The sequence below is a fragment of the Parus major genome, chromosome 2 (assembly GCF_001522545.3).
Source record: "Parus major isolate Abel chromosome 2, Parus_major1.1, whole genome shotgun sequence".
Classification (NCBI taxonomy): domain Eukaryota; kingdom Metazoa; phylum Chordata; class Aves; order Passeriformes; family Paridae; genus Parus; species Parus major.
In genome coordinates this window covers 22,826,489-22,840,094 of record NC_031769.1, presented here as the reverse complement: position 1 = coordinate 22,840,094, position 13,606 = coordinate 22,826,489, and the positions used below count along the sequence as shown (strand labels likewise).

The window sequence follows — 13,606 nt, the reverse complement described above, 5'->3', positions numbered from 1 at the left end:
GGCAAGGCAAGTGTGTGCTCTCCTTTCATCTGAAAGCACGGAAATGAAAACTGGAACAGAGAGAAATCCAGTACAGCTGAGACAGACCACTAGTAGTAACTCTCATATCAGTACCAAACAAAAAACCAATGAAAATGAGCTGCAAGATGGGAAAAGCTGACACTTGTGCCTTTGTAAATATGAGATGCCCAGCTTACCACCTATAGTCCATCTAACAAGCACTTTCTTAAAAAGCAAGAACCTGTACAGCTGCAAAAGCAAAGATTTGAGTAGAACACTCAACCAGGCCCTGTAAGGCAAAAGAGTAACTGAGAACTTTACTGAAAAACAGGCGTGATTTTACCAAGTGGAATAACTGACCCCAGTGAGCGGCTTGTTCAAGAGCTCGGTCCTGGCACAATGTTCTGCTGCTGCTGCTTGATGCAGGGAACAATTGATGCAGGGAGGTGGGGGCTTCCCAACCACTGTCAGCTTACAGCTGGATGCAGTTTAAAGCTGGGCTGTTGACTGGAAAAAGAAATACAGGTTCAACAGAAACAACATACATGGTTTGCAAAAGCTCTTCTTAATTGTTATTACTATAGGGTAAAGATATAAAAATAATGTACTAAATTACTATTCTATATAAATTTAAATATAATTAGTAATTACATAAAAATGAAATAAAACCATTCATGTATAGGTAATTAATCTGGAAATCCTCTCCCTTGGAAGAAATAAACCGATGCTATTCTTCCAAAAGTGTCCTTACTTCATAAATTGACAGAGCAGAACGTCAGTAACATCCAGTGATAGCTTTCATGTCTCAAAGCAGATTGTCAAGGCTTGTACAAAGGAACCCTTTCTCAATCACTATATATATATATATATATATAAATATATATATATAAATATATATATATGTATATATAAAGCACTTATTTATCACTGATGAATTTCCTTTGGCACTGGAAAGTGTTGAAACTTCAGAGCTTGCAGGCAACAATTGAAAACTTTACTAGACCCCATTGCTGACATGAAGAGTTTGAAGGTATTCAACATTGATTCCTTGCATGTTTCAGCATTCACAAGCTACTATCTCATCCACTTATCCAGGAATCTAGCACATGTGAGACCTTGATACAGGGGTAACCAGAGGATGTTACACATTTTAAAAAAATACAAGGATATTCATTCACTAACAAGCTTATTCTTTTGCCTGTGCACCTTTTCCAGTTGACAAAACTGAAAGTACTCAGAACTGATAAGAACAATAGTTTATTTCGGATGAAGCAGGGAATTTATGAGAATTTAGGTTTCTGAACTTTGCAAAAAATTATTTAAAAGCATTACAAATAATCTTTGCAACTGTACCCTGTTGAAATGTCTCACTGTATGTAATGATCAACCTGGCTTCCTCCTTGTATTCCCAGATTTACACATTTAAACTTTAGAAGCTGACTGGACTCACTGGATGAACAAATACTGCTTTTAAAAGGTCTACCCAAACCAGAATTTTCCGGAGATCCATTAAGATCCATTCCTGTTGAATTAAAAAATTGTATGTGGACAACAAGCCGACCTGGGCTGTGATGAGCTTTCCGTTTCCAAATTCAGCTTTGTGCATTATTTGACCTTAAACCCTTAGATATTAGTGGAAACTCATTCAAAAAACAGTACCCTGATTTTCTGACATTAAATATTTAGAACAACTGGAATTAAACACAAATAAGCTGTCCTCGCTCTCCGCGTGCTGTGCAGCCTTACAAACCGGCGCCCCGGGCTGTCAGCGGGTGCGCCCGCAGCGATGCCCGAGAGCCGGCTCTCGGTCGTAAGCCTCCTTTCCCGGCGAACCGCGTTGTCCGGCTGCTCGAGCACACCCAGCCTTTCAAACAGGCAGGGGCCGAGCGCCGCGGGGCCGCCGCCACGGCCGAGGCCGAGCCCTGAGGCGGCCGGGCCCGGCCCCCGCGCGGCGCGGGCCAATGGCGCGGGCCGCAGCCCGGCCGATGCCGTCACCCCGCGCAGCGCGGCCGCGGGTTGGCTCCGGCGGCGGCAATCGTCACATGGGCAGAGATCAGCCCAGCGCCGGCACCCGTCCCACGGGCTCGGATCAGCCGGGCCCAGCCTCTCCGCCCCGCCCTGCCCCGCGGAGCCACGGCGGATGGTGGCGGGCGCCGAGAAGATGCTGAATCTCATGGAGGTCGGCGGGTCCCTGCTGGAGCGGGTGGCCGTCGGCAACCCCCTCTCCCTTGTGCTGGCCGCCTCCGCCTTCGCGCTCAGCCTCGGCTACCTGTTCCAGCTGGGGTACCGGCGACACCTCGGCTCCGACCAGAAGGTGAGCGCTGCGGGCGGGCAGGGGCCGGGCGGACAGGGGCCGGGCGGGCACCGCCGCTGTGCCGTGTGGGGACGGGCGGGTCGGCGGCGGGGCGCGGGCCCGGAGAGCGGCTCGGACAGCCCTCGGGGGAGCCGCGCTGGAACCCGGCCGTGGGGAGCGGGCTCCGGCGGGCGAGCGGCGTTTCCAGCAGCCTCCGTGGGCAGCTTCTGGGGCAGGTGGCCGGGTTCGCCCTCAGCCGGCTGGTTGGTACCGCGGGGGACAGAGGCGCTCGGGGCTTGCGGAGCCCAAGGGCGTTCCCGATGCTGTTTCGTCGATGGAGCTTGAGAGAAGGTGCCCGCTAATGTCAAGCACAGTGCTAACCTGAAGTTGCTTTTGAGGGGCTGTTTAACAAATCCTCCAGCACTGTTTCTGACTGCTGTCTTTTCAGTTGCAGTATCTTTGTGCTCCACATTCAGGAAGACTCTTAATCGTATTCACTTTATTTTAACCTTTGCTGCTTTTAAATGTAGCTCTACCTGAGCAACTGAATGTTTTTCAAGTTGACCTTTTCACAAAAGAGTTAAAACATATTTAAAACTTCCACTGTGGTTGGTTTTTACGTAAATGGACATGATTTTATTACTTTTGGGCACTGGTGAATGTCAGGAAAGTGGTCAGAGCACCATGCCTGGCAGAGTTCAAGAAGCATGTGGACAACTCAGTCAGGCACATGGTGTCACCTTTGGGGATGGGCCTGTGCTGGGCCAGGAGTTGGACTTCGATCCTTGTGGGTCCCGTCCAGCTCAGGGTATTCTGTTAGTTCACGATTCTGTGATAATCTCTGAAGAAAATTCAGTAGTTATCTTTCTCTTTCTTCTACAGAACTACCCACCTTTTATTTCGTCAGGCATCCCTTTTCTTGGTCATGCAATTGCATTTGGAAAAAGTCCCATTGAATTTTTGGAAAATGCTTATGACAAGGTATGTTTTCCCACATGACTGGCTGAGCATATAAAAATATTTTTGTCTATTTATTAAGTTATTTGTCTGGGACCTGTTTAAAATCAGTTCATTCTCACCACCTTGAGTATGGACTGGAGGTGTATGCAGTAGGCTCTGTGATCTTCAGATCTCTTCATCTAGCAGTAGTGTTTTCTGAGCTCTCGTGATTCACATCAGCAAATATGCTTGTACATTTGGGTAATAGTCATAGCTGAATCACAAGTTAATTAGAAAGCCATTTTCATGAATTTTTTTCTTTCTGTAATTGGTAACTTTTGATCACATTCTTCACCAAACTATGACCAGGTTGGAATGTAGCTGATCACCTCTGTGGGCAACTTGATGAATTTTAAGGCTTCTCTGATGTTAAGAGAGCTGGTGTATAAAACCTCAGTAGTTTTTATACAGTAACAGCCTAGAAGAAATTGACTAAATCACTAGAGCCTTAATTAAAATTAAATTAGATTTATCAAGCTGTTTCACATTGTCTAAAACTAGATTTACAAGCTTAAATCCTAGCATGGTTAGCTTAGAGAAAGCTAAATCTGGTGCATGAAGGTCTGCTGGAGATGACTTTTAAACTTTAAAATCTTATTTGCTTCTAATTATCTATGCATAACTCCAAATCCAGAATTTTTCAAGACAGTATTTGTAGATTACTGGGGTCAATATGTGCCACAATCTCTCTGCTAGTTTTTTAGTGTGACTGATCTTTTATTTATGTTATCTAAAATAAATGGTTTTAAAATGTTCACATGTGTTCATTATAACATTAGATAACACTAGTATGTACATTGAGAACAAATTTAAACGTGATTTAAAATATATTTGTCTTTATTAAATGTCTGGATACTTCGTAGGAGAAAAAGTAATTTGTGAAAGGCTGTACAGAGAGATAGGGATGTAATGGTTTTTGTTCTTCTTTCAAACAAATTTGTTTTCTGTTTATTCTTTCTCTTAGTATGGACCTGTGTTCAGTTTCACTATGGTTGGCAAGACATTCACATACTTACTGGGTAGTGATGCTGCTGCTCTACTCTTCAATAGTAAAAACGAAGATTTGAATGCAGAGGATGTGTACTCTCGGTTAACTACGCCGGTCTTTGGCAGGGGAGTTGCCTATGACGTCCCCAATGCGGTTTGTATTTTAAATATCAGATGAGTAGAAAAGCAGTGCAGTTTGAATGCTGAGTAGGCAGCCCTGAGCTCTCGGCTCTGTGTGATGGGGTTGTGTTCAAAGGAACAGTGGCATACTGCAGTGGGTAAATAGTCTCACTGGATACTCAAGACTGAGCATGTTCAGGTTCCTTTCTTTACCACCTGGCCATTTGTTACTCTGGATGTTATCTTTTGTTCTTGAAACCATCTAATCTCACCATAGAGGAAAAACTAGTGTGCCACTTTTTTCTTCCCTTGAAGCGTGCCACAGACTGCAGCTCGCTTTTCCCTTCCAAGCAACTTCAGGTCTTTCTTCTGAGAAAGCCCTAAGAGTGGTAACCATATTTATGCCATGCCAAATCTAGATATGGGAGTAATAATTTAACAGTTTGAACCACAAGGTTTGTTTTCCTCAGACAGAAGTCATTCTGTGTATGTTTGCAGGATACAGTCTGCATGGGAGCACAGGGGTTGTGTCATGTAGCATTGTATCTGAACTAAACATTGGCTGCTTTCTTGTTTGTGAGGGTGGCCTGTCATGTCAGACTCTTAAACTGCAAAAGCCAATTTTTCTGTGGCCATACTTGCTCCACTGGCACTCTGTGCTCAGTACATGTTGTGTAGCAGAGTAGTTGGGTGGAAGAAACAGCACTGTGTTATACTCGATTTTTGGATTTTCAATTTTGGCCTTGTTTTGTTTGTATAAATGCCAGTCATTTGACTAGTTTCTGTGACCATCAATTTATTTTCCTCCTTAGCATGCCTCTTCATTCATCCCTGCCTACATGCTCTGATTGTTGCCCTGTTGTTTGATTGTGGCTTAGGGGCAGTAATCACTCCTGTCTTTGCCTCTATGCGGGCATTTTGCCATGATCCACAGAGTAAGGATGTTGTTCTTACAACATGTTCTTACATTTCTGTTGGAAATCTCATAGACAACTAACTACCTACAATTTTTGACTTTCTAAGTAGGTAAAGGAGAATTTGTTTGTCTCTTCCTTTGTCAGGTAGTACTAAATTGTGGATAGTAGTTTGGGGGAAGGATTGGTTGGTTGGGTGGTAGGTTCTTCACCACTTGATGGGTTTGCATAGCTCCTCATCCCTGTGAGAACCAGCAGGACTTCAGCCTGGATAACAAGTAGATCATTTCTTGTGTCCTAGGAGATCTTTCCCATGAGTAGGGCCATTCTAACAGACTGGTTGCTATTAGTTTGAATAGTCAGAGGTCTTTCTCAAAAAGTCAGGGATGGAGTTGTGAATCACTTTTGCAGCTGCTGGAGTGTGGAGGATGCATGCTTCTCTGCAATGCATCTCACGATGTTCTTCTCTGGTATATACTTGTTTCAGAAAAGTGTCTGTGAATCAGATTGCTAAGCTGGCCAGATTTTCACTGTGTTGTGCTTGTTTTGTGGATTCTGATTGTCATGCGATGTCTGCTTGAAACTTAAAGGTCATGGTTTGTCCTTAATTCTGTGAAAGTTTGCCCCCTTGTTACAGATGGTTTGACTTCTGCTTTCATGCTCTTCAGTTTGTGGGTGGATTTGAATGTCTGTCTTCATGCAAGAGCTAGCTCTTTGATGTGGTCTAATCTCATCCATCTGTATTGTATAATTTTCTGTAAGCTCCTTGGAAATGGGCATGTCTTAGTACATGGCTTACCTCATTGGCCCACCATATACAGCTTTTTTTAATTTTTTTTTAAATGAGGTCTTTTTCTAGAGTTACACTAGGTTTTCTTTTTCCCTAGAGTGCAGTTGAGTTCGGCTTTAGTCAAGAGATGAATTGTATTACTCAGTAAGCCTTGGGTGTCTGTGGATATATCTACTTAATTCATATCCTTGATACCAGAAGGATTTGTTTCTTATTATGTCTGCAGATTTAGGTTCCTCAGAAAATTCCTTTTTTTCCACAAAAATTACTCTTTTTCCACAGTGAGGAGATGCAGGGAGTTTGCTATTGACATTTACATTATCTCTACACTGATTATCTCTAGTTTCCCTTTGAAGCTAGAGAGGCAGCATAGCCATTTGTGGCCAGAATGCATTCTGCTAGAGGTAAGCTGGTTCTTTTGCATAGTGTCACCACTACAATTTCATTTCAGACATCTAATGGGAAACCATTTAGAGAGCCGTGGAAAATTTTGTTGCCATTCTACAATGGATGGGTCATCCTGAAGTTTCTTTCCAGGCTCCCTTTTCTCTGCTTAAGCTGCTAAGTATCTATTCATTCTGTGACTTTCAGTCATGTGTTTGGAACCCCTTATTCTTCAAAATGAGTAACTTGCTTATTTACCAGTGATTCTGGTAATAGTTAATATCCATAGTCAATATATAAATTAATATTCACTCTCCTCCCTCCAAGCCTCTTGCAAGATTGTTTTTTGTTGGGAGGAGCTGAAATTGCAGAGGATGTGTTCACTCCTATGTTCCACTCCTGTCTCCATCAAGCTGGAGACTGGCTAACATGCTGCAAGGGAAAATGTGCTTCTCTCTTTGCTCTGTGTCATGTGTGCCCTCTGACAGACTGCTGGGGTCCTCACTGCATTCTCAAAACAGAAACTTCTAGGAAGCAGGTTTTCTTTTAATGCCTTCTGTTCTATATTGTACATGCAGAGCCCTTGGTGGGAAGACAGTTTCTGGTTTATTACTCATGGTACAGTGCAGAACTAGAGGGCCTCATTCATAATTAGGGCTTAAAAAACAAATAATTTATTTACTGAGTCAATGTCCTGTCAATGCATTGAATGGTTCTCATCTAACGAAGGGCTTTTCACCAGTAGGTTTGTTAGCTATGAATTTATACATAGAAAAAGAGGAAGAGGTGAGAAGGGTGTGAAACTCACCATTTTCCTAGGAAGCAGCTTGCCTCCTGCTTCTCTGTCTGACTTCTGTGCAGTGAGATCAGAGGGCTGTGTAATAGAAAAGGTCATCTCTAGTCCAGGGTCCTTCTGCCTGAGAGAACACAGGAGAGGGAGAGAAAGTGAGGAGGCTGCATATCAGGGGACACAGGCTAAATCCAGACTTTGCAAAGATGGGGCTGGTTATGTTTGTGATTATATATCTAAAGAGTATTCCATAGTTCAATTTTTATATGCATCTTGTATCTTCAGGAATAAAGCTTAACAAAGATATGAAAAAAACTTTTTTGTTTGGCGCTACATGGGAGAGAACTTCAGCTCCTTTGAGTTATTATTTTACTTCAATATCTCTGAACTATTGCTTGAAAGAAGGGGAAAAACAGAGTATCACCTATTAGTTAAAACTTAGTATCTGCTGTCCTAATCATAATCCCCATTTACTTCTGGTTATTCTTATAGTACAAATTCGAATAAGTTTTAATCACATTAATATGGTGATCCTTGTACTGATTGCTTTTTCTGTCTTGGTTCTTTTAGATATTTTTGGAACAGAAGAAGATGCTCAAAACTGGGCTAAACATTGCCCAGTTTAGACAGCATGTAGCTGTGATTGAAGAAGAAACAAAGGAGTATTTCAAAGCATGGGGAGAACATGGAGAGAAAAGTAAGAAGGATCGTATGCATTTTCCCTCCAGTTTTCTGGGAAGTACTTAAGGCCAATGCAGTATATTTTGTAAAAGATGTACTGCAATGTAAAAGAAATTAAAAAATTTCAAGAATCAAATATAAGGCTATTGGAGAATAAAGCTGCTCAGAAAATCATGGAAAGGAAGGAAGAATTATCTTAGTTTTGCTTTCTCTGTCAGCTCATAGTGCATGTGCTGTTTGTTTTGGATGGTATCAATCAGTTCAGTGTAACCAGTTCCTAGCTCCTGGGAAAAGCTGCTGCTCTGACTTCCTAGAGAGTCTGTGCTGAAGATCTTGGCTCTGGGATTTTCTACAGTGAAAAACTGCATCTTTGAACCAATATGGTTACATTCATGATCAAAGTGAAATTGTTATTTTCCCTCATTCCCAACTTACCCATCATCATTGTTGCAATCTCACAGTTGCATATTATTTAAACATACATACTTATATTTAAATGCATAAAAATGATATAATACATGTCACATTTTAATATATTGAATTATTTTGAATGTTTATTATTTATATGTAAAATAGTTAATAATATGGTAATATATAATCTGATAATTGTCTAAGTACTACTATATAAAAATAATTCAGTGAGCAGCAAAACTAACTGGTTTCCCATGGGTTTGGATTTCAGGGTTAAATCTTTGTATGACTTCACTTACCTTTATTAAGGATTGAGGTTGTGATGGATGGCTTGCTTTAGAAGAATTACTAACTCTGCTAGAAAAATTTCTAGAAAGAAATACCTTAGAAAAAAGGTCTCAGTGATCTAATTAAGAAGTTATTCAAAGACATCTGATAAGACACATTTCAGTCATGTTTTTCCCATCTTTCCTCAGACCTGTTCGAAGCCCTTTCAGAACTGATCATTTTGACAGCAAGTCATTGCTTACATGGGAAGGAAATCCGAGGCTTGCTGGATGAGAAGGTGGCTCAGCTGTACGCAGACCTGGATGGGGGTTTCACTCACGCTGCCTGGCTGCTGCCAGGCTGGCTGCCTCTGCCGAGCTTCAGGTACCAGCAGTAACAGAGGAAGCAACTTAAGCGTTTTATCTAAACATCATTGTTGTTTGGATTGTCTCCCCATCCCCACCACTTCTTCTTTGTAAGCTGTTCTAGACATCCCAATAAATCCTCATAAGCATTTTGTGTTATGTTGTATAGAATTGCTAATGGAAGTGTTTTGAATTGCAGACGACGAGATAGAGCACACAGAGAAATAAAGAATATTTTCTACAAGGTTATCCAGAAACGTCGAAAGTCTGAGGAGAAGGAGGATGACATGCTCCAAACTCTACTTGATGCTTCATACAAGTAAGCCAAGAGTTTAAGGACTTGTTTGAAGATTTACTTTAGCTTTGAGCTCTTTAATTAGAACTATCTACGAAAACCCAAGAAACACTCCCTCATGTTCTGAATTGGTTTTGTTGCATGCAATTTGTCCTAGTTGTATTCTTAAAAACAGGTATAAAACTTCACTTATCAACGGTTATTCAGATTTCTCAGATTTTCATTGGTGGTCATGAGGTGGCTGAGGTTGCCTCCTTTCTCTTTGCTGGCTGTTGAGGAATGATTTTCTTTACGGCTCCTAAAGAGTCTTTCTCCTTCTGTTCTCCCTTCTCCCTACCGTTAGATCTTTTGCCTCTTTATTTAGGGTAGGCAGTAAAAGAGTAGGAGTAAGGAGTACATTATTAGATATTGTAAATGTTATTGTATAAATAACAATGAAACAATGAAACGTGACCAAATGAAGCTCCAGCTTTGTTCCCTTGGATGCAGGGACGGCCGCGCGCTGACGGACGATGAAATTGCGGGAATGCTGATCGGGCTGCTGCTGGCAGGGCAGCACACGTCCTCCACCACCAGCGCCTGGCTCGGCTTCTTCCTCGCCAGGGACAAAGCCATACAGGAACAGTGCTATGCAGAACAGAAAGCAGTGTGTGGGGATGACTTGCCACCCTTAACTTATGACCAGGTTTGTACATTACAGTAGTCCTGGGGGGTATTTTTATTCTTTTAGATGCTTACTTAAAAAAAAAAAATAAAAGCTCATTGAACATGAAATACAGTCACATGCTTTTGTGTTGAAATAATAATTGGCACAGTCATTTTGTGATAATGCTGTTTGCCAGTACATTTCCTCTTCTCTTCCTGTCCAAGTAAATTTTCAGTTTGATACTGTTTTTTTTAATCAGTGTTCATTAGGGAAATTGCAGTTCCTATGTTTATTCAATAAATGATAGTTCTGTAGCAGAGGAAGATCCTCTATTTCCACTGGGGAAGGCAATGCAGTGTGACCTCGTTCTTTAATTAGGCAACAGAAAATACTTAAAAGACACATCAGTAAGACACTAGTTGTATTTGATTGTACTGGTCAGTGATGTTTTCCTTCTTAATTGAATCAAATTGAAAAGAAATAATCAGTGTAGCTAATAAAGTACATGTAAATATAAGCTGCTTACTCTTTGATTTTTTTTCATTTGTTTTTAAATGGTATAAAATACCATTTTGTTTGTGTTGAATAAACTTGGCTATATTTTGATACATCATTTTCTCTGTATTTTCAGCTCAAGGATCTCAGTTTGCTGGACCGCTGTCTAAAAGAAACTTTAAGGCTTAGACCTCCTATAATGACCATGATGAGAATGGCCAGAACTCCTCAGGTGAGGACACTTTTTGGAGCTAATTTCACTGCAGCAGCACAGGCCAGGTCAGAGTATCTTGGCTGGCAGAAGGAAACACAAGCGAGCCATGTTTGCTGTCAGGGAGGAAAGCTGATGGCAGTCTGGGGTTCTGTCTGTGGTAGCATGGCCAGCTGTTGAGTTAGGAAAGCAGTTACCTTCATGTGGAATTGTGTCCAGTTTCAAACCCCTGCAACCCCCAGGAAGCAAGAGACTGATGAAATGAAACAAGCAGAGGGCCACCTGGATGGGAGGGGGCTGCAGTACTGGTGGTGAGACACTGAGGGAACAGGGATTGTTCCACCTGGAGAAGAGCAGCTCTGGGGCCTAGGAATAGCCATGCACAGTTTTCTTCAGCAAAACTGACCCTTTCTTGTAGCTACCAGTATTATTTGAGCTTAGTTTGGTGCCACCATTTTTTGTTTGCCAGGAATTTTTAATTGCCGTCATAGAAAAATTTGGCATTGTATTTAATACAAGCTAGGTAGAAAGAAAACTTGCTATTTGTACAAATACAGTACCATGTCAAAAAATGCAATTTTTTTAACTATGTCCCTGCAATGTCAAAGGCTTTTAATAAATTTTAAAATCATTCTTTCTTTTTTTTTAAAACCTCCTTCTGTAGAATTGCCAGCTTTACTAAAACAGCTGGAAGGTTCCTGCAACTACTTGAGCAGTGTCCTGTACAAGTAAGAGAGGAAGTGTAAGGTTGCATTAATTTTAAATGCACTTGGCCAAAATCTCTTGAAATTTAAGCCTCATGACACAACACTTCAGGTAACACTTTTAAAATAAAAAAGGGGACATTTTGTCACGTGTGGGGTTTTGTCTCTTTTGTAGACTGTTGCTGGATATAGTATTCCCCCTGGCCATCAAGTGTGTGTGTCTCCCACTGTCAACCACAGACTCAGAGACTCCTGGAATGATGCTCTGGACTTCAAGCCTGACAGATACCTCCAAGATAACCCAGCAGCTGGAGAGAAGTTTGCATACATTCCATTTGGTGCTGGTGAGTAAGAGAATGCAGCACCTTGTGTGAGGTTGTGCTGAGGTGGCTCACACCAGCCATTTCCTACAGCACCTCTCCACACTGCCACATCTGAGAATAGATGTGGTTTTTTTTTTCTGTTACTGACTGAAAGTTTTCTTACTGTGAATGTGCTGTTAAAATAATTAAGTTAATACTTCTGCATTAGTCATAGCTATATATATCTCTCACAGCAGTTATCAAAACACCTTTAGGTTAGTGTGAGTGATGCTTGACTCGCATCTTCTTAAGGAGTTCAGTTGAAGGCAGAGCAAAAGTCCCATCAGACTGCAGAGTCCCATCTTCCAGAACAGTTTACAAATATTGCCATAATGGAGTTAGAGCTGATCTCATTTCTCAGTGTTGTAAATGCTTTTTTCCTGATACATAAATTAATGCTTTCTAGTGGGGACAAAACAGCACAATCTCATTTCAATTACTCATATGTTTTATGCAGTGACAACTTGGAAAAATAAGACTTGGATGGAATTATAGAATGGGATATGTGAAACATCAGAGCCTCTGATTGTTGAGAAAGGGGCAACTACAGTCTGCATAAAACTTCTAAAATTAGCTGATTGTCAAAGGGGATCCAGTAAAATATTCTAACCGCATTTTATGGCTTTCCTTCTAGGCCGTCATCGCTGCATTGGAGAAAACTTTGCTTATGTTCAAATTAAGACTATTTGGTCTACTTTGCTTCGTTTGTATGAATTTGATCTCATCAATGACTATTTTCCAACTATAAATTATACAACAATGATACACACACCTAACAACCCTGTTATCAGATACAAGAGGCGGGCACTGTAAAGTTTGGCACTAAAACCTTGTGTAAACTAACAGACTTGAATAAAATTGTGACAGAGTAAGTGGCAGATGGAAGCTGATGCATCTACTGTTAGGCTGCAACAGTAGTCTACCAAATACAAAAGTTTTGCATCCATTTTTTTTGCCCACACTATTTGATGCTGCTGTGTATAATTGCTTGTTCTACAGTTTTCTCACTGCATTTTTAAAGCAAAAGTGTCTTTTCTATTGATGTAACTTTTAAGGTGCATGCCCCATCTTTGATGAAGAAAGAAGTGATTTCTACAAGTGGAACTCCTTCCTTTTGAAAAATAATTGAAGATTACTTTCTCCAGAGAACCAAGGGGCAAGGCTGCCTACCATGCCTCTGTACCCAATTTCAGCAAACCAATCTGGGAACAGGCACCACAGGGGACTGTACTTGATGGTGCCCTTCCTTTGGCATTTATGATTCTGTTCCAAGTGAATGATGATCTTCTTCAGGTCTTGGCTGATTTAAGAAAATGTTACTGTACAGCTAAGTGGTAGGCACAGTTCAAAATATTCACAGGTAAGTCATTTCAAGAATGAGCCATTTAACTGTCTAACTTGAAGTAGATGTAAAATGCTTATGTTCAGAAAGCAACAAGTAATTCTCTAAAAAAAATTTGAAAATGGTGATCTCTGGAAGCTTGATGTAAGGTGTAAGAGTAACAGTATGATGTTACCAACAACATGAATTTTGTAAATAACATGTTTGTGTGTAAGGAGGTGAAATAGCTGAATGTTGTCTGGGTTTGTACTGACTCATGTGGGATTGTTAAATGGTGTTTGGTTCAAGAGTGCTGATGATAAATGGTAATGAGCTCTGGCTCACATGAATTTTGAATTAAATTTGTAAACAAACCTCTTGGGGAAGTTTTTAATGCTAAACCCTGTCACTTCTTTCTGAAAACATTTAATCAGAAAACTCTTTTCTTGGAGTGGGCTGTATCCCCTTCAGCAGTGCTCCGTGTAACCAAGGTTTTGTGTTGTCGTTCCTGGTCTAAATTCAGTGTAACTGTTCTAAAACCTTGTGTTTGTATCAGTCATGGCAGGTGAGG

At 41.1% G+C, this 13,606-nt stretch overlaps 1 protein-coding gene across 1 annotated transcript; it reads left to right on the top strand.

The window, feature by feature from the left end:
• The first annotated feature begins 2,085 nt into the window (after positions 1–2,085).
• On the top strand, positions 2,086–13,410 carry LOC107199957 (lanosterol 14-alpha demethylase). Its single transcript, XM_015617745.3, has 10 exons — positions 2,086–2,314; positions 3,176–3,274; positions 4,257–4,433; positions 7,848–7,974; positions 8,846–9,020; positions 9,201–9,320; positions 9,786–9,981; positions 10,574–10,669; positions 11,528–11,696; positions 12,349–13,410. The coding sequence occupies exons 1-10, from the start codon at positions 2,141–2,143 to the stop codon at positions 12,525–12,527; spliced, it is 1,512 nt and encodes a 503-aa protein (XP_015473231.1). The 5' UTR covers positions 2,086–2,140; the 3' UTR covers positions 12,528–13,410.
• Positions 13,411–13,606: the final 196 nt, after the last annotated feature.

Excerpts from the sequence above, each read along its gene's own strand:
- LOC107199957 (XM_015617745.3), top strand. The coding sequence starts at position 2,141 with ATGGTGGCGGGCGCCGAGAAGATGCTGAATCTCATGGAGGTCGGCGGG. Across the intron at positions 2,315-3,175 it reads ACCTCGGCTCCGACCAGAAG|AACTACCCACCTTTTATTTC; the intron begins GTGAGCGCTGCG and ends TTTCTTCTACAG. Across the intron at positions 4,434-7,847 it reads CCTATGACGTCCCCAATGCG|ATATTTTTGGAACAGAAGAA; the intron begins GTTTGTATTTTA and ends TGGTTCTTTTAG.